This window comes from Macaca nemestrina, chromosome 13 (genome assembly GCF_043159975.1).
Source record: "Macaca nemestrina isolate mMacNem1 chromosome 13, mMacNem.hap1, whole genome shotgun sequence".
NCBI classification, from domain to species: Eukaryota; Metazoa; Chordata; class Mammalia; order Primates; family Cercopithecidae; genus Macaca; species Macaca nemestrina.
In genome coordinates, this window is record NC_092137.1 from 49319367 (window position 1) to 49346182 (window position 26816).

General features: G+C 37.4%; 1 protein-coding gene and 1 long non-coding RNA gene across 4 annotated transcripts in view; one reads left to right on the plus strand and one right to left on the minus strand.

Moving 5' to 3' along the window:
* Positions 1–19440, minus strand: part of LOC105465008 (follicle stimulating hormone receptor) — a 189238-nt gene extending 169798 nt beyond the window's left edge. For 2 of the 3 annotated variants that reach the window (XM_011713185.2, XM_011713184.2), the window contains exon 1: positions 19105–19332. In XM_011713185.2, coding sequence (XP_011711487.1) covers positions 19105–19256 — 152 coding nt within the window. In that variant the 5' untranslated portion in view covers positions 19257–19332. Of the gene's footprint in view, positions 1–19104 lie in introns of all 3 variants that reach the window. The other variant, XM_011713183.2, reaches the window with a different exon arrangement.
* LOC105465007 (uncharacterized) overlaps positions 1–26816 on the plus strand; it is a 400763-nt gene that overhangs the window by 281033 nt on the left and 92914 nt on the right. The gene's annotated exons all lie outside the window — the stretch shown is intronic.

Sequence of the window (26816 nt, forward strand, 5' to 3'; positions counted from 1 at the left end):
CTTGAACAATGTGGAGGTTAGGTTTACCAACACCCATGCAATAAAAAAATTCACATGTAACTTTGAATCCTCTAAAACTTAACTACTAATAGCCTACTGTTGACCAAAAGCCTTACTAATAACAATTAACACATTTTGTATATATATTATATACTGTATTCTTACAATAAAGTAAGCTAGAGAAAAGAAAATATTGAGAAACTTTTAAGAAAGATGGGATATGTTTGCTATTTATTAAGTGAAATGGATCATTGTAAAGATATTTATCCTTATCATCTTCACATTGAGTAGGCTGAGGGGAGGAGGAAGACAAGGGGTTGGTCTTGTTGTCTTGGGGGGCTGGCAGAGGTGGAAGAAAATCTACATATAAGTGGCCCCACATAGTTCATCCATGTTATTCTATGGTCAAGTGTCAACAGAAATTAATAAAATGAAGAATAAAAAAATAGACCCCAAAAGCTAGTTCTTTGAAAAGATTAAAAAAAGATGACAAACTTTAGATAGAATGACCAAGAAGAAAAGATAGTAGACTCAAATTAGTAGAATCAGAAATGCAAGATATGATATTACTACTCACCTTAAAGAAAAATAATTTAAAGGAATATTTTTACAAATGCACACCAACAAGTTAGATAATTTATAACTTAGATAAACTGGGAAAATCACTGGAAAGACACAAACTACTGAAACTGACTCAAGAAGAAATAAATAATATAAATAGATTGTATCAACTGAAGAAATTAGAATTAGCAGTCAAAAAACTACTTCCAAAGAAAATGCCAGATCCAAATGGCTTCACTGTTGAATTCTACCAAATATTTAATGAAGAATAAATACCAATTATTCACAAACTCTTCCCAAAAGTAAAAAGTGAGAAAATACTTTTGTACTCATTCTATGAGGCCAGTGTTACTCTGATATCAAAACCAGACAAAACATCACAAGCAAATAAAACTACAGACTAGTATCTCTTATGAATGTAAATTAAAAAATCCTCAATAAAATATTCAAAAACTGAATCCAGCAGCATATAAAAATAATTGTATATCATGTTTAATTAATTGAGTTTTATTCCAGGGGTGGCAAAGTTGGTTTAATATCCAAAAATCAATTAATGTAATGTATTAAATCAGTATAAAATAAAACAAATATAACATAATTGTCTCAACTGACACATGTAAAGCTTTTGACAAAATCTAACACCTTTTCTTCGTAAGAATACTTAACAAAAATAGAAGGAAACTTCCTCAATCTGATTAAAAGGCATCTATGAAAAAACCACCGCTAACATCACACGTAATGATGAGAGATTGGATGATTTTCCTTAAGATCAGGGCCAAGACAATGATGTGCACTCCCGCTACTTCCATTCAACACTGTACTGAAGGTTCTGGCTAAAGTAATTCGACAAGAAAAAGTAATAAAAGGTATACAGACTAGAAAGAAGTTAAACTAATTCTATTCACAGAGGATATATTCCTGTACAGGGAAAGTCCTATGGAATCCACTAAAAATTATTAGAACTAATAAATGAGTTCAGCAAGTCTCCAGGAAACAAAATCAATATACCAAAATCAATTGTAGTTCTCTTTACTTGTGAGGAACAAATTAAAAATAAGAGAAAAATTTCATTCATGAGAGTATTATGAAAAATGAGCTTAGGAATAGGTTTAACAAAAGAAGTGCAAAACTTATATCTTGAAAGCTATCAAATAATCCTTGAAATAAAATTAAAATAGATGGGAAAATATTACATATTCATAGGTCAGAAGACTTAATATTGTTAAGATGGCAATACTCCCTAAACTAGTCTATAGGTTCAATGCAATCCCTGTTAGTATCCCAGTTGATTTCTTTGTAGAAATTGACAGGCTGATTCTAAAATATATATGGAATTTCAAGAGATTCTAAATAGCTACCATCCTGAAGGGGAACAAAGTTGGAGGATTGTACTTTCTGACTTCAAATCTTATTAGAAAGAAATAGTAATGAAGACAGTGTGATACAGACACAAGGATAGATATGTAAGTAAATGGAATAGAAATAATCAGAGTCTAGAAATAAACTCATATCTATCTTCAACTGATTTTCAATACGGTTCCCAATTGTTTAGTAAGGGACAATTAAATATTCACATGCAAGATTGAAGTTGGATACTTACCAAGCATCATATACAAAAATTAACTAAAAATGGAGAAAAGACCCACATGTAAGAGCTAAAATTACACAACTCCCAGAAGAATCCATAAAGATATAAATCTTCTTAATCTTGGATTTGGCAAAGGATTATTGGATATGACACCAATAGCACAAACAATAGAATGAAAAAAACACATTGAATGTTATCAAAACTTAAAACCTTTATCTTCAAAGGATACCTTCAAAAAAGTGAAAAGCCTCACATAATGGGACAAAAATATTTGTAAATTATACATGTGATAAGGGATTTATATCTAATAGACATTTAGGGAAGAGATATAAATGTCCAATAAGCACATGAAAAGATGCTTGGCATCATTAGTCATCAGGGAAAGGCAAATAAAAACCACAGTGAGATAGCACTTTATACTCAAGAGGATTGCTGGAATCAAGAAGTCAGATATTAAGCAATTATAATGATGTGAAAAAATAGTAAAGCTCATACTCTGTTCGTGGGAATGTAAAATGACTCAGCCACTTTGGAAAAATAGCCTGGTGATACCCTAAATTAGGATTAAACATGACTCAGCTATTGCACTCCTAGGTATATACCAACAAAACTGAAAACGTATGTCAACACTAAAACTTGTACACAAATGTTTAAAACAGCATCATTCATAATAGCCCAAAAGTGAAAACAACCCAAAAGTCCATCAACAGATGAACAGATAAACGAAATGTGGCATATCCATACAATTAAATATTTTTTGACCCTTAAAATAGTAGAGAACTGATACATTATAATTTGAATGAACCTTGAAAATATTATGCTAAGTGAAAGAAGAAGGTAACAAAAGACTTCATATTGTATGATCCCACTCATATGAAAGTCCAGAATAGAGAAATAAATAGAGACAGAAAGTAGATTAGTGCTTGCTCAGGGAGGAATGGAGGATGGGAAGGAAGAAGGATGATAGCTAACATGTATGGGTTTCTCTTTACATTTTCTATTTCTGATAAAAATGTTTTAAAGTTGACAATGGTGATGGTCACACATATCTGTGAATATACGAAAAGCCACTGAAATGCACACTTTAAATGAGAAGATTGTATTATATGTGAATTATATCTCAAAGCTATTTTTTTTTAAACAATGCAAAAGTAAAACAAAATACCAGTGGAATTCTAATGCACATAGTATCTGGAAGGTGCTCCCTTGGGTGTGTGGGGTATGAGATAAGGGTGGTAGTGGGAGGTCGTCTGTGCAATAGCAAGCTTAAAATTGTTGGCTTTGGCAAGAAAGGACAAACAATACATTTAACTACCTACAAAATCTTAGACAAATCATTTCCTTTCACTGGGCTTCATTTTTCATTCCTAAAACAAGGGGAAGGGGGTAGTATATACTGTCTCAAGCTCATCTGGCAAAGTTTTCTAATTTGAAGAACAATGCAGATTTTCACAGGAGGCTTGGCCCACATAGAACTTTAAAAAGGCATTTTGGTGTCTACCATCTATTTTGGATTGTACATAGTACCTTTCTCAACCCTTCAGTTCCTTTGGGTATATATGGAGACTGATTTGCCGAAGCCTATTTTCAGTTAGCTACATTTTACTAAATCAGAGTTTCCTGAAGTGTGGAAGGTAGAATACTTATGAGTTATACACAGTTGGACTGCCTCTGAGAGCCTTTAATAGGTATGTGCGTGTGAATCTCTAGAATGAGGGTATAGCATGAAGCATTTTCCAAACCAAGCTGACCGTGGAAGACCTTTTAAAAATTTACTTTTTATGGAGTGTCATGAAATTAGGGTTGTGAGGTATATACTTGGAGAAATGCTAAAGTGTCAGTCTTTATAAGGTAAAACATTTTTAACTTACAAGAATTTTTTTTTTTTTTTTTTTTTTGAGACGGTGTCTCACTCTCTCGCCCAGTCTGGAGTACAGTGGCGCGATCTTGGCTCACTGCAAGCTTTGTCTCCCAGGTTCACGCCATTCTCCTGCCTCAGCCTCCCGAGTAGCTGGGACTACAGGTGCCTCCCACCACACCCACCTAATTTTTTGTATTTTTTAGTAGAGACAGGGTTTCACCGTGTTAGCCAGGATGGTCTCGATCTCCTGACCTTGTGATCCGCCCACCTCGGCCTCCCAAAGTGCTGGGATTACAGGCGTGAGCCACTGCACCCGGCCCCAAGAAATTTTATGTTTTAAATGCAGAGTATTTGAAATTAGGGCAATCTTTAAGGCTCCAAGTATTGATTTACTAATGGTGGTATTGTGACAAGTAGCAGAGGATATATTTGGGGGCAACTGAGCCAGCTTAGTGCTTCTCAGGTTGTACTACATAGAGAACTATGGATTTGTTAGGGCAGCTTTGAACTAAATAGTACATCACATCTGATGTAGTTTGAATATTCATCCCCATCCAATTCTCATGTTAAAGTGCAATCCTCAATTTTGGAGGTAGGGCCTGGTGGGAGGTGTTTGGGTTATGGAGGTGGATCCTTCACGAATGGCTTGGGTCATCCCCTTGGTGATAAGTGAGCTATTGGCTTGAGTTCACACAAATCTGGTCGTTTGAAAGTGTGTGGCATTGCCCCTGCACCCCCATCCCCAACCCATTCTCTCTCTTGCTCCTGCTTTTGCCATGTGATGTATAAGCTCCCACTTGGTTTTCTGTCATGAATAAAAGCTCCCTGAAGTCTTCCCAGAAACTGAGTGATGTCAGCTGTATGCTTCCTGCACAGCCTGCTGAACTATGAGCCAATTCGACCTCTTTTCGTCATAAATTACCCAGCCTCAGGTATTTATATTGCAAGAATGACCTAATACTAGAAAAATTAGCCAGGCATGGTGGTGCATGCCTGTAATCCCAGCCACCCAAGAGACTGAGGCAGGAGAATCGCTTGAACCCAGGAGGCAGAGGTTGCAGTGAGCCGAGATCACACCATTGCACTACGTCCAGCCTGGGCAACAGAGCGAGACTCCACCTCAAAAAAAAAAAAAAAGAAAAAAATAAGAATGGTCTAATACAAGATCTAAAATGAGAAAACAAAGGTACAGTTCCCCATATCTAGAAATAAATCTTAGAAAAGGCTATGAGGTCATGATAGATCAATAGATCAATAATTTTTTTTTCCTGAACTCTACGAGATTTTTAAAATACCATCATCAAGTTTCATCTAATTCAATGAGGAGCATTTAGGGAGTATTTACAGTGATTCCTGAGCCTCCATTAAGTACTCCGTTTTCACATGGCATTCACTTCTGCTAAGCCTCTACATCTGCAGAAGATCAGCTACTCAACCTGCAGAGAGTCAACTACTGGGCACCATCTTCATAAGAAATGTGTACAAGGCAAAATAAAGTTGGAGCCAGCCCTATCTACCGCCCACTCTATAGATAGGCATGCATGTTGTTCAAACAGCTCCTTGACATTAGCCAGCTTTTGATTACTTTGTAATTTATTTCTGGAAATTGTCATTGCATTTACTTTTTAGTCCTATTTATTCACAACCCCACTGATTCTTTCTCTCTCCTCTTCATGGAGTAGTTACTCATACCCATCTGTGTTAGGCTGTTCTTGCATTGCCATTAAAAAAATACCTGAGACTGTAATTTATACGGAAAAGAGGTTTAATTGGTTCATGGTTCTGCAGGCTATACAGGAAGTGTGTGGTGCTGGCATCTGCTTGGCTTCTGCAGAGGCCTCAGGGAGCTTTTACTCATAATGAAAGTTGAAGGAGGAACAGGAATCTCACATGGCAGAGCAGGAGCAAGGTAGCAGGGAGATACCACACTTTACAACAACCCAACTTCACGAGAAGTCACTCACTATCAAGAGAACAGCACCAAGCCATGAAAGATCCACTCCCATGACCCAAATACCTCCCACCAGGCCCCACCTCCAACAATGGGGATTACATTTCGATGTGAGATTTAGAGAGGACACACATCCGAATTATGTTGCCAACCCTGGCTGGGTGTAGGAGAAGAGTGCAGTGCTAATCTTCAGCTTACTGTACATGGGAGACAAAATAATACATTAGTAAAGATGAGTCCAGCATTTTAAGTCCAGCAGATGTAGGTGCTCAGATGAAGAGTTTAGACTTTTACTTTAGGAGTTCAGAGTAAAAAGAGGTCCACTGTCTCTTTTTTTCCTGGTTCATACAAAGAACGGGCATGTTAAAATCAGGTATATAAGAGATGTCAATTTCAATTCTGATGCTGAGAAGCTGAGTGACTTTGGGCTAGTTCTTAAATTTTATTTTCCTTATTTCCAAACTAGGGACAGTAATAGCTACAGTGCAAAATTGTTGGGCAAGGTGCTATAGGTGGCATGTAGCATAGTGGCACAGTAAGGCTTAGTAGACGTTTGTTACATTCAGTCTTTCCTTCTAGTTATTATTTGCTTGAGAAGCCCTTTCATTTATTCTTTCAACTCATGTATGTATTGAGTGTTTATTCTGTGCCAGGGACTATTCAACATGTTGAAATCTTTGCCATCATTCAACTTTAGTTCTAGTTTCTAGTGGTGGGGAGGAAAGTAAAGAAATGAAAACATTCCAGTTGTAGTAAGTTTATGAAAGAAATGAAAGTGTCATACACTAGAGCAATGGGATGTGCTATTACAGTGGAGTGGTCAAAAAGACCCTTCTAAGGAGGTGGCATTTGGGTAGAGACTGAAAAGATGAAAAGTCATTTCGTGCCATCCCATCATGCTGAAAGATGTGAAGAGGAGAGAGAAAAATAGATCTAAGGTAGGAAAGAGCCAGTGTTTCAGAAGAGTAGAAAGGGGTCTAGGGTGACAGGAAGAGGTCAAATCATGGGGTGCCTTGTAGTCATGGCAAAGCACATTAACTCCAAAAGGAAAGATATTTTGTCTGTTTTGTTCGCTGCTGACTCTCTAGCACTTCAAACAGTGCTTGTCATAGTAGGCAGTCACAAAACATGAGTGTAATAAATTTTATTCTAAATGAAGTTCTATGTAATTGGATGTCATATGCCTTTGAAATGTCTCTCTAGCTGCTGCATAGGGGATAGACTGTTAATTCAAGAGAAACAAGGGAATGGAAAAGGTAGGGGACATTGCAGTAGCCCAGGTGAGGGATGATGGTGAATTAAGCTAGAGTGGTGCTAGGGGAGATACAGATAAGTGGAGACTTTGGAGCTACATTTTATGTGTCAAATCCCCAGCACCTGTTGATGGACTGGATTTGGGAGTGAGAGTTTGGTGACATGTGCATTTATACAGATGACGAAGGCTGGGAGAAGAGATTCTGTGGGGCTTGAGGGGAGGCAATTAAGTGTACTATTTTCTATTTGTTGGTTTTGAGATGCTTGTAAAAGTGTCAAGTAGAGCAGTCAAGGTTTCAGTTGAATATTACATGTCTTGGGCTCCATAAGGCAGTCAGAAATGGCACACATATTCTGGATGTAGGTGATATTTAAAACTGTCTGGATGAGCTCACCATACAGAGAGAACAGATACACGACAGAAGAAGGTCCAGGATGAAGCCTGGGAACTCCAACATTTAGAGGCTGAGAAGCAATAGAGGACTTAGCAGAGGAGATCAAAGTTTCGCCTCAGCTATAGGAAAAAAAAACTAGTGTGGAATCACAGAAACTGAAAGTCAAAAGAGAAACGTGTGTCAAGTACTCGAATGGTCACTGCGTGGAGTGTTCCTGAGAGGTGTGTAACTTGTGAACAGAGAAGTGACCACAGAATCTGTCTCATGAATTGAGCACTTTCCTCTTATATTCCAAATTGTAAAATGTGATATAATCACTGTATAAAACTTATGGAAGATAAAGAGAAATTTATTGATACCTGTGACAAGAAGAATTTTCAGCTCAGTGGAACCATGGAGACAGAGCCAGACTGAGTGGGTGAATAATGAACGGGAATTCCTGGGTAGAAATGGCGTATTAAACAAACAACTATTTGTTTCCTCCTGAAACTCCATTGAGAAGACAATAAGGGAATTTGGTTTTTAAATGAATAAAGCAACAAGGACAGAAGAACAAGAGCAAGAAAATTTTCGGTTTGCAAAGAGAGAGAAATGTGGTTCTGGAACTAGTACTGACAGCATCCCAGAAAGCTGAATTAAAATCTGCATTTCACAATATATTCCTCTGCTTTGCAAGCACATTAAACTTTAAGAAGTGATACTTGGTAGACTCTAGAAAATGGAAGCCAAAGTGATTTATACTGCACCATCCCTAAAACACTTAGGGTTTGGAGGCACTGGTATCTCTAGGAGTGGGGCAGGGGTGGAAATCGGGTAAAATGGATAAAATAAAGAGGATTGGTGGAAAGTATATTTAAGAGGCAGCCAGACTTTCCTCTCAGAACAGTCAGGGGAGTGCCCCTACCCACCTGAGCAACACCCCAAAGATTTATTTTTTAGGGAACATAAAACAGGGAGTTTCTGGACTTGAGGATGCCAGATACCACTTACGACTGCTGGATGTTGAGACCCTAGCCCTTTTCACAGCCACCACAATGCTGGTAGTCAGGACTTCATCCTCCAGTAGGAGTTTGGAAGAATTTTCTCCAGGAAATTCAACCAGCCCCAGTCAAGACATAAAGATTTTGATGCAGCAATTCCCCGACAAACAGCCTAGCTGTTTTTTTGACTGAGGTTCTTACATCTTCTGCTGCTGCTCTTGTTGCTCTTCTTCCTCTGGAATCTTACCCCAAACATTTGCTTCCAGAGCCACTTTGTAATTTTCCTATCTGACTAGCATAACTGTTTGCGCTTCTTTCCCCTTATTTCTAGTATTTGTTTGGGGGAATGAGATGCCATTCCAAGACTGTGTTCTTATTAAAGGAGTTCAGCAGATTTTCACAATCAGGGGCCTGATAAGCAATTTTGCTACTGGATTCCAGATGAGCTCTTTGGTGTTCATCATAATTGCAATATTTTCTTTCATTGCTTTTCCCGTTTGTTTTCTAACTTAAAACAATGTTTCTTGTTGCATTTTCTACTGTACTCTCCAATGTATTTACTGACAGAAATGCTACATTGCTTGCCCACAACACAAACAGAAATTACATGAAGGTTTCTTCCTTTCCTGCCCTGATGAGAAATTAGCCTTGATGGGTACATGGTAGTGGCAAGGGTTGGTGCTGACTGTGGATAACTGCTCAGGCTGTGATCTGATGGTGGACAGTGATCATTCTTTTGCATTTAATTTGGTTTTCTATCCTAAAGCTAATATAACCATGCCAAATAGTTTGAAATTTAAAGGACAAGGAAATTACTTATAAGTTCAAGAGCATTCTGTAATTCCTTATTACTGTCTCCCTTATGCCAAAGCAGAATTTCTTAAGGGCTGTCATTTTTGGAGGGCTATGGGCTTTGTTAAGATTAGCTCTGGTCTTTTACTAGATTCAAGATAATCCCAGCTGCTTTGGGGGAAGTTGGCATACACAGCCCATTGACAGGTAAACTTTTACCCAACAACGTAAAATAGTATTTATGAATACGAGCAGTTTTGGAAAAACAGTGAAGTTGGCAAAACAATGCAGCCTACGTTTTCCTTTGGTGCTCTTTTCTATCTTCTGTGTTAACTTCTTTTATCCAAACTGAAAAGATTCAGTCTCTTGTATTTTGACAATTTGTAAACTTCTAGTCAAACTTAAATATTTGGACATCTTTCCATTGAACCCTATCATTAATTTGCTGATTGTTCATTATATTTTAGTTCAGGTCTGTGCCCTTCCTGTAAAATAAAGCAAAGGTTTGCTATCTTTAAAGCAATGGAATATTTGAAAGTGGCTCTGTATAGCCCCTGAAATCATCCCAGGGTGGTCAAGAAGGCAAATCTAGATAGGATGGGCCAGTGGCTGTCTTCTCATCACCACTCTTCTGGCATCACGCAGGCAGGTATCCATTTTTTCTAGCTCTCACAATCTATGATTTCAGATTGCACAAAGCAACATGCAATTAGTTGTCAAATTAGTGATTTTGACAATGACTATTCTGAGTTCTGAGAGAGATACTGATAGTTGCGGGTAAGAGCAAGGAAAAACATTGTCATTGCTTGTTTGAATTCTTTTTTAGCAACTTCATGAGGACAGGGATCTTGCCTTTCCTATTGATTGTTTTCTCTCCAGTACCTAATATCGACCCTTGCACATATATAATTAATAAATATTTGCTGTTCAAAGAAAACTTCATGAAAAATAGCATCTTTTCTTTGGTCTCAAAGGTGAGTAATATTGGAGTAGGAGAATGTATTCAGGCTGGAGAAAATAGTACTTGAGTAGGGGAATATAAAACATATTTGGAAGCTGACGAGTAGAAAATAGCACATAGAGCATAGGGTTGAGAGGATGGAAGAGAAGAGATGAGACAGAAGAGTTAATTTGAGGCCAACATACAGAGGATCTTAATGCCAAACTTGTGATTTTGGATTTTTGTTCTGAATTTGGGCATTGGTGCCCACAGAGGAATTAAACCAGGACAAGATCTCAGAGCCGGAATCTGGGAGGGAAGAAGATGGAAAGCTCAGAGACCAATTCAGAGGCTACTATTGTGAGATGATGAGGAACCACAAGAGGCAATGCCATCTTCTAGGGATGTAATCCTACCTTACAAACCAAAATGTTGTAGACTTTCTTAAAGGGGACAGAATATTTGAAACTGAAGCCACTTCAGAAAGTCTAGTGCTCAAGGATGTGGCCCTTTCATATAAGGGGCCTTTCTTTCTTGTGTTCTTATTCCAAGAGAATTCAGGAGGGATTCAGTGCTCAGAGACCTGTCAGCTGCTGTTTAGTTATGAAATCATTGCTGGAGATAGGATCCCTCATAAATTCTTTGTTTTAAACCCCTCAACAAATTAAAAATATCAAGAGAGAGAGAGAGATGTTTGTGTGGGGGTTTTCCATGCTGCATCTCAAAATAACAGAACATATTCAGCCCAAGGGAAACATGCTCACTCCCTAAATCCCACAAGCAAGATCAGAGGAGCATAAGGATTACACAGCTGCCAGAATCTGATGCCTAGAGAAAGCCTATTGGTTTGGGGAAGTTTGGTGCCTGAAGATACTTGTAAAATCAAAGCATTTGAGATTTGAAAAAATCTCAGCATCATTTTACATCAAATTTTCATCAAGTTTGATGAAACTATTGATGAATTTTCTCTCAATATCCTCAATTTGTTGATTTTTCCATTTCATCGAAACAGTTAAACTTTTGAGGTCCCTATTTCTTAGAGGTTTTCATCAAGCTTGCCATTAGAAAGATACAAAAATGGGCTCAGCTGGCATTCTTCATGGTTTCTGACACAGGACTCTGTGATAACTCTATGTTGGCTCTTGCTGAAAAAGGTCTGAGAGACGAGATGAAAAAAAGGACTTATGTCACTCTGAAGACTAAAAGTATAATTGAATTCAAGGGCGTAGCACGGGTTTGGCTGCTTTATTCAAATATTATTTTGCGTATCCTTTGAAGATTTTCAGATCAGCCAGCCTGTTTCATACGAAAGAACAAGGTAATGGCATGTTCAGGTCAGAGATACAAAACATGCTCTGAGATACTCCATGGAGAGGTCAGATTAAGAACAAACATCCATATCTCATTATAGTCAGATCCTAGGCAATTAAAAATAATTACTCTCTTTCCTAGCTGACCTTGTGGGCTATATAAGCTAAAATCTAGTCTAAACAAAGCTAAATTGGAGACTCTAAATCTAAGAGCCTAAAGAAAAAGTATAGTCCAATCAACCACAGTGACTAGATAACCCAATTAGTGGCTTTGGAGAAAGATAATCAAAAGTTAAATGAATTTCCCATTTGCTGCCACAATGTCCTACTTTTGAAGCATAGGCTTCTTATAATAGAGGGCTTGGGTGAGGAAGGATAGCTTGCACCTTTAGGTAAACAAGGGGGTTTTATCATTACCAAGCAAGTGCAGTTCTCTGCTATCAAACCCCTACTCTTCAATTGCTAATAATGACTCTGTAAATTATAGCTGTTAGCCAATTCTCAGGATGGAGTTCATCTTCTACTTTAAAAGATTCTTTCCCTGCAATGCAATTTCCACTTTTTCTCTTTCCAGGTGCTGCATTCTATAGCTGTTCCTTTAGTCGTTTTTTTTTTTACTCTTCTGCAGGGAATATAAACCGCCCTTTCCCCCAGCCCAATTAAATTCCAAATGTTGGACATAGACATATCATTTCTCACAAAAGTAGGTGCAGGATTTTATGTCAAGAGAAAGAATTATGTATATATTAGTGTGAACGTTGTGCTGTTTGTTTCTGTCAAAGAAGTATCTAAACAAGGCTATAGGAGACTCCAAACATGGGCACTCAGGGCAATTTGCACAGTGGGGTGTTCGGTTTTGATAATAAGACAGAACTATAACAATCAAAATACAACTGAGGAATACAGAAAACTTAAAAATTCAGGATCTAGAATATGACCTTAATTGGCAAAAATTGTATATTTTGAACGTTTCTGTCTGGTTTAAAGTGATTTTGTTTGGGCAAAATCACTTTCCTCTTTTCAATATTTTTGTTAGGTATAGAGAGGCAAGTATTATTACATAAGTCAAGAGAATTGAATGATGTGCCTAGAGTATAGAATATTCAACTTTTAACTTAGTAGACCTTGTTTCTAGTCAACGTTTCTTTCTTTCTGTATAAATTAATGGATTCTGGAATGACACACAGGAATTTTCTTAAAACAAACACATAAAAAGGCAAGGAAAATAAGAAAGCTATCAAATCCTATAGTAGTTCATTGCAGGAGAAAGCAATAATCATCTTTTATAAGAATCTTTTATTCAATACTGAGGAGCAGAGCAAGTAAACAGATGTAATTCCTCCTGATTTATCGAATCATTTGTTCTACCTGTAATTGAGGGTCCAGAATACACATCGTATTGAACCAGACACACTAAGGTGTTCAAAGAACATTCTCACTACAGTTGAGGAAATAAGACACACATGAAAAATTAAATGCAAGGCAAGATTAAGTGTGAAATGAACTGCACCAGTGTTTGAATGAAAGCAAGCTTAAATAAAGACAGAGTGGTAAGGGAAGACTTCATGAAAGTGGCAACCTTTGAGCGAGATTATAATAAGTAGGTTGAATTTCAAGAGACAAAGAATAAACTGAGAATAGTACAAACAAGAGGCAAACAATAGTACAAACAATAGTACAAACGTAAAGACACAGAGAGGTAGAAATGCACAAAGTATGCTTGAGAGCAACGCCATATCAGCCTTGTGGAGTAGGCTCCTGCTGAAGAATACAGAGAGGTAAAGTCAGAAAGATGAGCTATTGAATGATTTTGAAGTGGGAAATCACAACATTGTGGCAGTGATGTTTTATGGAGGAAATAGAATGACAGTGTGCAGGCTAGTTTGGAGAAAAGAGGGATTGATAAGAAAGAGATAAATTAGGAAGTAATTATATAATCCAGGATTTAGATTGTCAGGACCCAAGCAAAGATGACAATTTTTTTAAAAAAGAATATTATTATTAGTAGCAGAAATATGAAAGGAGCTTGTAAACTGATTAGATGGGTGACCAGAAAAGTTTGAAACCTATATGTTGAGGAGAAGTAAACTGTCAACATTCAACAAATGAGGAAGTTAGAAATGGTTTTCGTAGTTTTGTAATCCATTGTTTGATCTTCTCTTTCTTTACCTCAGAACAGGTAATAGCTAGTTACCTCATGGTTACCTACAGTCTATACTTCAGAACCATCTCCTTCATGAGAACACAGTGCACTTTTAAGTACCTACTTCTCAGGCACAAAGCAATAAAAACCCATCCAAGGGTCCTTTTCTAGCTGTGATATTGAGCACTGAATTTGAGAGTCAGGAGGCCTGGGTTGTGATTTAGACTTTAGAAGGAATTTATCCTGATGGCTGGGGTTGGATAGACCAGCCTTTCCCAAAGTGTGCTCTGTGAAATGTTAATCCTCAGAATGCTCTTAGAAAAGTGACTCAGTTTGCAAACATCAAAAACTCTGTTTCACTCTTAGACATCACAGAACGCCTTGGCATAGCAAAGGCTACCCTTTTTGTACAAAATTGATATATCCCTAAGAACTAAGGACCTATTAAAGACTAACCTAGATGCACTTTAAAATTCCTAATAATAATAATCTGTGGTTATGGAATATGGAGATCTAAACCAGGACAAGAAAATAAGGAATGTAAGGCAAGGAAAGAAAATGAAAAGAGGAAAAGATAATTCGATAATTCGAAGTAAATGCTAGTGAAATGAGATTGCAATGAGATATGGGAACTTGCTATGAGGATAAGGTTTAACACAGACAGCCTATAATATAATCCCAGGACAGGTTTCCTTAAGAAGAAAAGAATGACCTTTTCTTCTTTAGTATTATAATCATCTGACCCTGCTGAAGAAAAACATCATTGCGTCCATACTGTTGCTTAGACTTCAAATTTCAGATGTAGAATGGGTGTTTGCATTCTCCTTAGGAATTCTAACTCCAGGAAGAGTAAAGTAAGATCAAAGGCACTTTTCTAGATCCACTGACTGCCTCTAGGTGAAGCTGAGTTTCTAGGATAAGTCAGAAACCAAAATTCCTTTGACTATGGTCAGAATGAACCTGCTCTGTGAGTTCTTGGCAAATATGGACAGCATTAAGGGACACATTTTCTTACCCAGAAAGTAAGTCCATGGAGATTAAGTGCTATGTACACTGGGAGGAGATTATTATTAAACAAACAGGAGGTTGTAAACTACCTCAGAGTTATAGAGATCTTTATATCAATTTTCCAAATCAGTCTCATATCTCTTGACTGACTTGGTCCTCACGAAAGCCCTCTGTGGTAGATAATTTTTGCCTAATATTTTACAGTTGAGAGCAACATTATCATCAATAATAACAGCATGAGAGACATTGTGCAAAGTGTTTTACCCACATTGTCTCATGTAATCCTCATAGCAGCTCTGCCGGTTAGGCATACATGGTGATTTCCACTATACAGCCAAAGGTCCAGATAACAGAGCTAAATTTAATGCAACATCCTAGGTTTAAACTCAGGTCTCTCAAATTCTAAACACTCTGCCATCTCTAACTCATCAGAACCAGCTAAAGGCTGCCCGTGAGTGACCCTGCTCCATACATTAGTACTTTCTCCACAGTGCCATGCTGCCTCAGGCTGCCTAAACCCCACTCAAACTAGTAATATTTAATCCACTCTCTCAGCTATAGTCTAAATCAGAAGTGGGCAATACACAGTCTATGGGCCAAATTTGGCTTGCCCCATGTTTTTCTATGGCCGATGAGCTAAAAATCTTTCTCACCGTTTTACATGGTTGAAAAAAATCAAAATAATGCTTTTTTTGTGACATGACAATTACATGAAATTCAGATTTCTGTGTTCATAAATAAAGTTTTCTTGGAACATGTCTGTGTTCATTTACATGTTGTTTATGGCTGCTTTTCTGCTACTGTGATAGAGGTGAGTAGTTGCAAGAGATTGTATAGCCCATAAAGCTGACTTCTGGTTTAAAATGTAAAGGACTATTTTCTTTTTTTTTTTCCAGAATAAGAAAGGTATAGAGTCAGATGATGTTCATTTCACACAGCAAGCAGAGGAGATATAAAAGACTCAAATTTGGATCCCAGCTCCGCTGTCCAGGAGCTGCAGGGATAACTGCCCAAGCTACTCAACTTTTTTGTGCTTTGGTTTGTCTTATTTGGAAAACAGAGCAATAATTCTAAACTTGCAGATTTTGGTGAAGTTTTAATGAAGTAGTGTGTACAAAACATAGTGCATAAAGCAAATAGTAGGAGCCCCTTAGTAAATGAAATCTACTTGCCTGTTGATGGTGCTTCTGTTCTTTTAGCATTAATATCAGCATGGGCAGATCATAGGAAATTAGCAATCTTTCGTGATAGCTGGCAGATGTATCAAATGAAATGAAACTGCTGCAAGGTCAATGGCATGATAGGATAAAAATGTACATAGTAAAATGTAGGAATTGTTTTCCACCTGGTGAGCCTGAGTAACAATGAGGCTTTGATATGTTGATGGATTAAGCAATTGCAGTCAATGAAGTCCAATAATCCATCCACCTACACCTCATGTAATCATCATTAAAGTTGATACCCAAATTTGGAAGACTGTAAGGTAAATTAGGGATACTTAGTTGAACAGGCCATTTCATTCCTCTTCTGCCATTTACTTAGATAACCTTGATTCAGTCTTTTTAAGGAAGCAAAAATAAAGATAATTGCTCTTTCATTGTAACAGTATGTCCGAGTTCTAATTCACTTGACATTGTATCTGCTCTTCAGTGATTAACACACTGACCTCAAATAATTTTCCTTTTTAAAAATCTAATGGACAAAGCAGCATTTCTCTCCTTATCTCAGTATACCTTTCCAGGAAGATTGCAAAGCCAAACCCTAGGATGGTCCACCTCAAGCCCTACCAATGAGTGTGCAGACGACAGAATCTTCTTAAGATTGGGTATTTGGGAGAGCTTCTAAAGGTCTTAACTATACTCCTTCCTTAGGTGGAGGAAAATGCCAACAGCTGGCAAGAACTTTCTTTCTCTTTCTTAGTTTTATGCAACTTTGTCCTCTGTTACATACACTGAAGTAAACAATTGACCTAGAGCTAGCCTTTGTCAAGAAAGTGAAATTTGTTTCTGGTGCTCTATTCATCGCACTCTCTCCCATAATCTCTTTCCACACTGTCTCAACACCTCATACTCTCTTTCCTTAGTTGCAAAATGCTCTTGGCCAGAGATGTGTTTTAGTTATTTATACGTTAGCATTACTTTTTTTCAAAAATTCGTTATCTTGCTCCTCTCATAGTAATTCATACAAATATACTCCCTGAAGCTTCAGGGTGTGGGGGTGGATTTTCTTTCTTTTCTTTTTCTTTCTTTTCCCCCTTCTTTCTCCATCTCTTTCTCTTTTTTGGCCTATGTTTTCTTTGCAGAATGAAAAAAGAAAATCTCTCTTCTGGTAATGATATTTCAGAAAGCAGACAGGCTAATGTGGAATCACCCTAAAATTAAAACTTGTTTGGGGCTGTTTGTTTTACCAACTGGATGGCACGGCTTGACCCACATAGAAACATTGGAAGAAGTGGAGTAGGTCCAGGAGAGGTGGAAATTAGGATGTAGGGGGCATCTATATCTTCTAGTGTTCACGACAATTCAACCAAGAAGGCTGTATTAAAATGGCTTCAAAAATGAGGAACTTGGCCGGGCGCGGTGGCTCAAGCCTGTAATCCCAGCACTTTGGGAGGCCGAGACGGGCGGATCACGAGGTCAGGAGATCGAGACCATCCTGGCTAACACGGTGAAACCCCGTCTCTACTAAAAAATACAAAAAACTAGCCGGGCGAGGTGGCGGGCGCCTGTAGTCCCAGCTACTCGGGAGGCTGAGGCAGGGGAATGGTCTAAACCCGGGAGGCGGAGCTTGCAGTGAGCTGAGATCTGGCCACTGCACCCCAGCCTGGGCGACAGAGCAAGACTCTGTCTCAAAAAAAAAAAAAAAAAAAAAAAAAAGGAACTTGAGGCTCAGAAGGGGTTAAGTAATCATTGAAAGTCACTTAGGAGCAAATGACTTATAGGAGCTCAGGTACATTGGCCTTCTCCTGTGCTTATATTTACCTAATAAACGAGATGGTCTTTGTGCATGGCACATTCTTTAGCATAATCAGGAGTAGCTGTCTAATCTGAGACAGTGTAGCCAAAACACAGAGCTGGCCAGTTATTTTCCCTGCCTCTGCAGCTGCCTCTCGATAAGGACTGAAGACTTGAGATGTTAAGGGGAAATGTGGCAAGCAGAATCAACCAGGTCTGCAAGTCTGCAACTCATTGTCCCTGAGTGAAAATCTGAAATGCAACACCAACATGTTTCAGTGTCAATATGGCAATTGGTGAACTAAAGAGATGACCACCTTCTTCAATTAAATGCAAATTATCCATAGCTTTAAGTGACAAAGGTTGAAACAGGCTTCTGTTTAAAATCCTTGCAACAAAAACACAGAGTGTATCTAAAATCCGAGTCCCAACTTGCTAGTTCTCAGAGAAAGCAGTAACTGCACAATTAAACAGGCTTGCCTCACTGTTGCTCTAATGGAGTCAGACACAGGGGGTTGGGAAACAAAAGAAAACAAAACAAAACAAAACAGTAGACTGTGAGTCAAAAGGCCTGATTTCTACTTTTGGCTAAATCTCAACTCATCACGAGAGTCTGAAAAATCCTCTTTACTCTTCAGACACCAGATTCCTAATTTGCAAAAGAAAGAGATAGAGTGAGATGGTGTCTAAATTCTTGGCCAACTCTAGGAGTCTACTTCCTGTTAAAATAGTTAAGTAAATTTCTAAATTATTAATCACATTTTTTTCCAGTTGTGTAAAATATTATCCTGTATTTCTCCCTCTCTCTGTGTCTTTCCTATCTTTCTTTCTTTCTTCACGCCCTTTCTCTTCTCTACCACCTCCTTTTTACCCCTAAAAGCAGAATCTCAGTTCAGGAATTATTTCCTGGTGCCTTCAAAGCCACAAAGACTCTGGCCTTTTAGATTCAGTGTCCTCGGGAGACATACCTTGTGTATTCTGTTTAGATCAAAGCCGCCTTTCTGCCTCCAATTCTGGGTCTCCTAAGTTTCTACTTTGCCTTCATTTTCCTTTTCTGGTTCCACTAAAGAGAGTATGAAACCCAAGAGCAAATGCATTGAAAAGACTAAAAACTTTTCCCTTTGCCTTTGGATTTGGGTTCTCACACTGCCGTTCTCTGACAAATGCTGATACAAACTCTCATCTAAGATTCTTGGAAAGCCACAGGCAGGAGGGTTGGGCTGGGGAGTTTGTTGTTTTATTCAGGACTTCGGTCAAGGGGCAGAAATATTTCAGCCTAACAGATATCAGCCTAATGTAAAAATAATAATAGTACTCAATGCACAAATGCCAGCCATGCAGTTGTTCCCGCTCCCTCTGATACTCACAGTTCAACCGCATTCCTCGGGAGGTCAGAAGGAATCTCTGTCACCTTGCTCTCTTGGCAGAGAAAAACCCTGTTAGAGCAGTGACAGATCCGATGATGACATCCTGAGCCCAAGCTCAGGAATGCCAGCAAAGAGACCAGGAGCAGGGCCATAATTACACATCCATCCGCCTGCTTTCTTCCTGCATTTGCAGAGAAAAACCTCCACAGATCTCAGAAGCTCCACACAGTGCCCTTATGAGAAGAGATCTGACTTGAGAACTGGTAGGGTCACGTGACGCACCAAGGGATGCTTTTTTTTGGTTACTTCCAGGCAAGATAAGCTACTCTGTTTTCCTTCAAGATTGGGTTTCTTACACCCTGACCTAAGGAACACAGCAAATAGAACCGTTAGGCATGTCTGGAATAGTTTGCATTATTTCATTGCAAAAGTCTCCTTGCTGTTCACCATTCTCTTCTCAACAGAGTAACATGATTGACTTTCTCCAAAAAAGACACAACACACAATATGACACATCACTAAGAGGGGTACTAATAAGTGAAGGGCCAGGACCTTCAGTCTTCAGCATCTATTTCTTCCACCAGCCCACCTGAGAGAAAACCAGCCCTTTTGGGTTGCATTCAATGATCCTCTTTTTTGCTGTAATTATGCCAAAAATGGCACTATTCAGAAACAGGCAGATGCGTTAGCAAACCCTAGGCAGATTTCCATAGGTGGGAGGTACTTCTGATAGGGTTATCTGTAAGAATAATTGACTGAACTAAGTGACCTAAGAAATGGGCTATTTCTAGTGGAGATTTAGTAAATGCCAGCACGTCCACCCCCTCATGCATATCCTGCCTGCCTTCTGGCATTTCCAGGCTCTGAAGATTGCCCTTGCCTTTTGGCAGTTGGCATAAATGAATTTATTTAATCTATGCTTTTAACTTAGTTTTAAATGTTCCCTGAGGTGACAGCCCAGCACTTTTGTTGGCATTCCTCTCCTTGATGGTGAGGGATCTGAGGAACGTTTGGCAACAATTTTAGAAAAGTGGCTTTGTACTTTCAATTCTAGAATCTATGAAGATTAAAAGGCAGAGTATTCTGTAAGATCCTGCCCACAACTTATTACCTGCTCAAATTAGTTTCAATACTATCTTTAGATAATTAGTTGCGTAAAATTGAGCTTCATGAAAATGTTAAAAATACATACCTATCCCACCTCTCCTTCCCTCTCGCCTGCTTTACCAAGGAAAACCATGTAATGAGTGATTAAATTATTAAGAAAAAAACAGAAGCAAGTGATTTGGGGAGTAAAGTTGATCCCCAGATTTTTCTGGGAGCAACTGGTTTATTCTAATTCTGGAATTGGCAGACAAAGGCCGTATTCATATGGACTTCATATTTTTAACAAATTGGCTAACATGAACAGTTAAATTAGTTTGTTCATCAACTGATCCAAGGAGTTATAGTCTTTCAGATGTGGAAGGAAGTTAATTCAATCAACCAACTAATGCTTAAGTTTAAGTAATAATATTAATTTAAAAGGATTTTCTCATCTGTACTTGAATAACTCCAGTGACAAGAAACCCACTACCAATTAAACCTTTTACCCAATTCCTCTGCCCCATAATCCCCCTCCTAGCTTTTGGAGAGTTCTGTAATTAGTCTTTGTATAATAAGCACAAATCTTTTTAAGATTGAGATTTTTATTTTAAATGCTATGTCATATTCACAACTTACAGGTAACATAAATGTAATTTATTAAGCATAATAATGCAACAAACAATTGCGGGCTAGAGAATAAAGGACATAGCCTGTGCTGTTGCATCTACTTAGTTGATGTTCCTTTATTACCTTCTTGTGTTGCTATGCCCAAGGTGACCATTAATCTGAATTTTGTGGTTATTATTTCATTTGTCTTGTAAAATTAATCATCACAAAATGCATGTATCTCCAAAGAATATATTATTTAATTTCTTGCTTGTTTTTAGATTTTACACAAAGTCTATCACTCTTTAAGTAGTATTTTGCTACTTACTATTTTACACTAACTAGACATTTTAAAGAAATAACCATGTTGTTATGTGTATCTGTAGTTTATTGATTTTGTGTCTGTTATGTGTACCTGTAGTTTATTAATATTATACTACTGTATGATATTCCATTGCATAAATATACCATAATTTACGTTTTCATTCTCCTGTAAGTTTTAAAATCCTGAGGTGGTGAAAATATTATTTTATATTTTCTCTAAAATTTTTTAGTTTCGCTCTGTACATTTTAGCCTTTGATCTATTTGGCATGGATATTTATGGTGTGAGTAAAGGACTCAATTTGTTTTTTATCTGATGGCATAATGGTTTTATCCACATGGATAAACATTTGTCCCAAAACCATTTATTGAATGGTCCCTCTTTTCTTCTCTCACTTGTAAAACTACCTTTCTCATATCTCAAGTAACTATTTTGCGTGGGTTTGTGTCTAAGCTTTTTTATATTCCACTGTTGTTTTTTCTACATTACATCAATGTTATACTGTCTTAATTACTACAACTTTAAAGTAAGTCTTGATATACAGCAAGAAAATACTTCTATCTTATTTCTTATAGCAGTATCTTGCCTATTTTGGACCTATGACTGAATTTTAGAATCAGATTATTAAACTCCTTGAAAACACCCTGGTATAATTTGTTTGGAATTATACTGATTACATAGATTAATTTAGGCGGAAATTATCACCTTTAAGATAACGAGTCTTCTTATCCATGAATATGGTATAGCACCATGTTGTTTAAGCCTTTCTTTGATGTCTTCAAATAAAACTTTATACTTTCTTCCATATATGTCCTAATACCTTAAATGTGTTTCCTGATAACATCCTGTTTTATGCTGTTATAAATGAAACCAATATTTAAAGTGACATTTTATGTTTGTGGTCGTACTATAAAAATGCAATTAATTTTGGAATATTTACCTTATATCTAAATTACCTTATTACATTTTCTATGCAGACAATTCTATCCATATCCAAATAATTCTATGTATGTGTATGTGTGTATGTGTACAGAGTTTCTTTCCTTTCAATTCATTCTTCCCTCCCTCCTTTTCTTCCCCGACTCCAACTTCCCTTTCTTCTCTTTCTCCTTCTACTCTTCCTTTATTATTATTATTTTTTTGACATGGAGTTTCATTCTTGTCACCCAGGCCAGAGTGCAGTGATGTGATCTCGGCTCACTGCAACCTCTGCCTCCTGGGTTCAAGCGATTCTCCTTCCTCAGCGTCCTGAGTAGCTGGGATTACAGGCACCCAACACCATGCTCAGCTAATGTTTGTATTTTTAATAGAGATGGGTTTTACCACGTTGGCCAGGCTGGTCTCGAGCTCCTGACCTCAGGTGATCCACCTGCCTTGGCCTCCCAAAGTTCTGGGATTACAGGTGTGAGCCACTGCCCGTGAGCTACAATAATAATTTTATACTATTAAACTACTCATTTCCTAATATTTTATTTAGAAAATTTGCATCTATGTTCATAAGTTATTTGTAACTTAGTTATGAGTAATTTTTAGTGCATAATTATTAATTTCTGAGTTTTCTTTCTCATGTTGTCCTTGTATAGTTTGGTGTCATGGTTACATTTGCCTTACAGTCTGAATTGGGGTATAATCCCCCTCATTTTATTCTTAGAGAAAAAACTGTTTCAGATTAAAGTAATATATTCCTTTAAAGTCTGCTTGTATTTGCCTAAAAAAACATTTGAGCCGTGGTTTATATTTGTGTGTATATGTGTGTGTCTGTGTGAATGTTTGTGTGTGTTAGTGTATGTATGAAACTTTAAACATACTGATTCAACTTCTTTTTTTTTTTTTTTTTTTAAGACGGAGTCTGGCTCTGTCACCCAGGCTGGAGTGCGGTGGCCGGATCTCTGCTCACTGCAAGCTCCGCCTCCCGGGTTCACGCCATTCTCCTGGCTCAGCCTCCCGAGTAGCTGGGACTACAGGCGCCCGCCACCTCGCCCGGCTAGTTTTTTGTACTTTTTTTTTAGTAGAGACGGGGTTTCACCGTGTTAGCCAGGATGGTCTCGATCTCCTGACCTCGTGATCCGCCCGTCTCGGCCTCCCAAAGTGCTGGGATTACAGGCTTGAGCCACCGCGCCCGGCCTGATTCAACTTCTTTATTGTCATTAGATGATTCAGGCTTTCTATTTCTTCTTAGATTTATTATAGTTTTTCTAGGAATTTTTCATGTTACTTAAGTTTTAGAATTTAGTCTCACAAAGGTTTTTAGTATTCTCTTTTTAAATCTATTCTAAACAATTTCTAGTCTTGTTTATTTCTGTTTAGTTTCTTTTCATTAATCAACCTTTTCAAAATTCTCTTTATTTTACTTGTTCTTTCAAAGAACCAACTTTTGCCTTTAGCCTTTGCTGATCCAATTCTATCTTTATGTTTTGTTTCCACGATTTTTGCTCTTACTTTTTCCTTTTTTTTTTTTTTTTTTTTTTTTTTTTTTGAGACAGAGTCTCGCTCTGTCGCTCAGGCTGGAGTGCAGTGGCACGATCTCCGCTCACTGCAAACTCCGCCGCTTCCCAGGTTCACACCATTCTCCTGCCTCAGCCTCCCTAGAAGCTGGGACTACAGGCGCCCACCACCACGCCCCGCTAATTTTTTTGTATTTTTAGTAGAGATGGGGTTTCACAGTGTTGCCAGGGTGGTCTCGATCTTTTGACCTCGCGATCCGCCCGCCTCAGCCTCCCAAAGTGCTGGGATTACAGGCGTGAGCCACCGCGCCAGGACTATTTTTTCCTTTTTTGTTGTCCCTTTCTAAAACCTTTTATTTATATGTCAGATTATTAGTTTTCAGCCTTTCTTCCTTTCTAATAATATAGTAAAGCCGTAAATTTTTCTATAATTTCTGCCTTGGCCCTCTTCTACAAGTATTGATAGGTAGATCTTTCATTACAATTTATTTTTAAATATTTCTCAATTTCCCATTACAATTTCTTCTTTGGCACATAGATAATTGAGAGATGTGTTTTTGAAATTTACAAACTTCAGAAATATTTAAATTTATGTTTTTTATTATTTACCTCCACCTTAATTGCATAATGGTAGGAGAATGTGGTCTGTGTTGATTCTATTTTTCCTCCATACATATTGAGATGTGTTTTATGGTTTAGGACACAAGTTAATTTTTACAAATACTTAATGTGAGTTTGAGAAGAATCAACATTCTCTGTTTACTTGTTTCCAGGTTCTATTTTTGCCCTATACATTCAGCTTATTTTCCTAAAATCTATATATTTACTAACATTTTAAGTTTTACTTAAACTAATTGAAGTATTTCTGTTGAAATTTCACATGATCAGGATGATACAAGTCTCTATAATTCTGTTAGTTTTTCTTTATGTATTTCAAGGCTGTTTTCTTTGGGCCTTGAACATTTAGAATGGTATACCTGGTGAATTAAACCTTCTATCTTTTGTCACATCTTACTTTACTCATAATACTGCCTTTTATCTTGAAGTCTATTTTATGTGATATTAATATAGATATATCAGCTTTTTCTACCTTTGTACTTTCAACCTTTCTGTGTCTTTATGTTCTAGGCATTTTAACTGAATTTTGTGTTTTAATCCATTTCTACAATCTCATTCTTTTAACAGGTGAGCTTAGTCATTTACATTTTATTGCTCTATATAATACTGATCTATATAAATGTTTGTTTTTCTACTATGCAACATGCTTTCTATTTGTTCTAGTTTTACATGCTTTGTTTTCGTTTTATGCTGTTTGTTTTATTTCCTGAGATTTTGTGTGCTGTTTTTTTAATTGCTTTTTTTTTCTTGTTTTATTTTGTTCCATTTACTGTTTTGCAAGTTTTATAATTTCTTTATAAATGTTTATGGTTACTCTCAAATTTTTATCTTTGACTTTATGCTTTTACCCTATACTTATACCTTTTACTTAATACAGTTTAATTTTATCAGTATTCTAACTCCCCTTCTAATAAATGCATAAACTTTATGTTTTTAAGGCTATTTGCTGATTAGGTAACATGCATTTATTGTTGTCTAGGATCTTAGTTTTACCGTTATTATAAACCCTCATTATTTTATAGATTCAATATTGGTTTAGATTCCTTGACACTTTGAACCATGTCACTGGAACTCCTAGGAGTTTATTTTCATTTGCCTTTGCAGATACTGTACTGCAAAGCCTTGAGAAGCATTGTGTATAACCAAATATAATCTCATTTCAAAAAAAGCCCCCAATAATTAAAGACAACTAACCTCACAGATAGGCTAGTAAATGTTCAACAACCAGCTCTCCAGAAAAAACTGATTTGTAGCATTTGTTAATTTCCGTGGTGTAATCTCTACCTCTGCAGCTTATATCAAGTTACCCAGGTGATGCCAACCAGCTTGCAAAATTACCATTTAGCAATCTGTTCTTGTGAGCTGGTAGGAGCTGGCTCCAGCACATCACCAGCTATTTTGTACTTTTTGAATCATCTTTTTTACTTGTTGAGGCAATCTCCAATTCCTTCAGCCATGCCTTATCTGACGTAGTTTTAAATGTGCTGCACTTAGTCTAGATTTTCATTCTAGAATAACGTCCAACCTCAGTTGCTTTAACATGGCTAGAACTTACAATGTTGTTCTGGGTTGTTTAACTCCATCTTAAGTTGTATGAGCTTTATGAGAGTCTGGCCAGACAGAAAGTGTTTTAGGGCGTGAATGTATATGGCCTGCCCTCTGAAGCAGCTATCTGAAGTTGCATTTGGCTACAGTATTAGATGTAGAAGGGGGGGAAAGAAAAGAAAAACCTCCTCTCTGATATAAAAGGGAATCATGTATAGAAAACAAGGCTTTAACATCTTAGCAGGAGATTGGTGGTGATAAACTGGAATGAAATGCCTTATTACTAAGTGTTCAACCTTAAAAATTATGTGGAATATAGATCTTTTTTCTACCTCTGTAAATCTCCCACCTGACTACCTTTATTCTTTTAAACTTATCGCTAGCACTCCTTGTGTGTCCTCACAATTTTTCTACTTTATGAAGAACTTCCTTTTGAGGTTATTTTCTAGTGATTCCTTATCTCAGAGGACACCTTGCATTTGGCACTGCCTTCAGGTTGCTCAGACTTCCATAGGGATTAAGAACTATGCAAACATTAGGTGGTGATGATTATGATGGTTATGATTATGATTGACATCTTAGGAATCTATCTGTTAGGAATTGTATTGGAAAGTCGAGGTCCATTTTAGCTACATGATTTTATAACTTAAAGTTTCCTAAATCTCAAAGATCTCGAATCTCAACAATGAGGCAGTAGCTCGTTTTTGTACCACAGGGCTGGAGGACTAAATAGATCTTTCAGGCAGATTTTATTTCTTGGACTTTCATGGTTTCATAGAACTGTATATAATTCTTCATCAGGGAAGATCTGTCACCAGTTAGACAATTGAACTGGTTTAGAAACAAATCTGTGAAATTAATTTCCGGGTCATTTTTTTTCTTTTAAGGGTAGTCATATGAAGATAAGGTCTCTGGGGTCAATGGGAAAACACCTGTGCATCTATTTGGCTGGAAAGAAAGCCATTCTAACAGTGGTGAAAGTTGCTATATAAAAAATAAAGTCCTACAAGTAGGAGTGTAGAACGAATTGAGGTAGAAACATTTGTACTAAAGACTTTTCTGTCAAAAGGAAACTTAATCTAAAGAACAT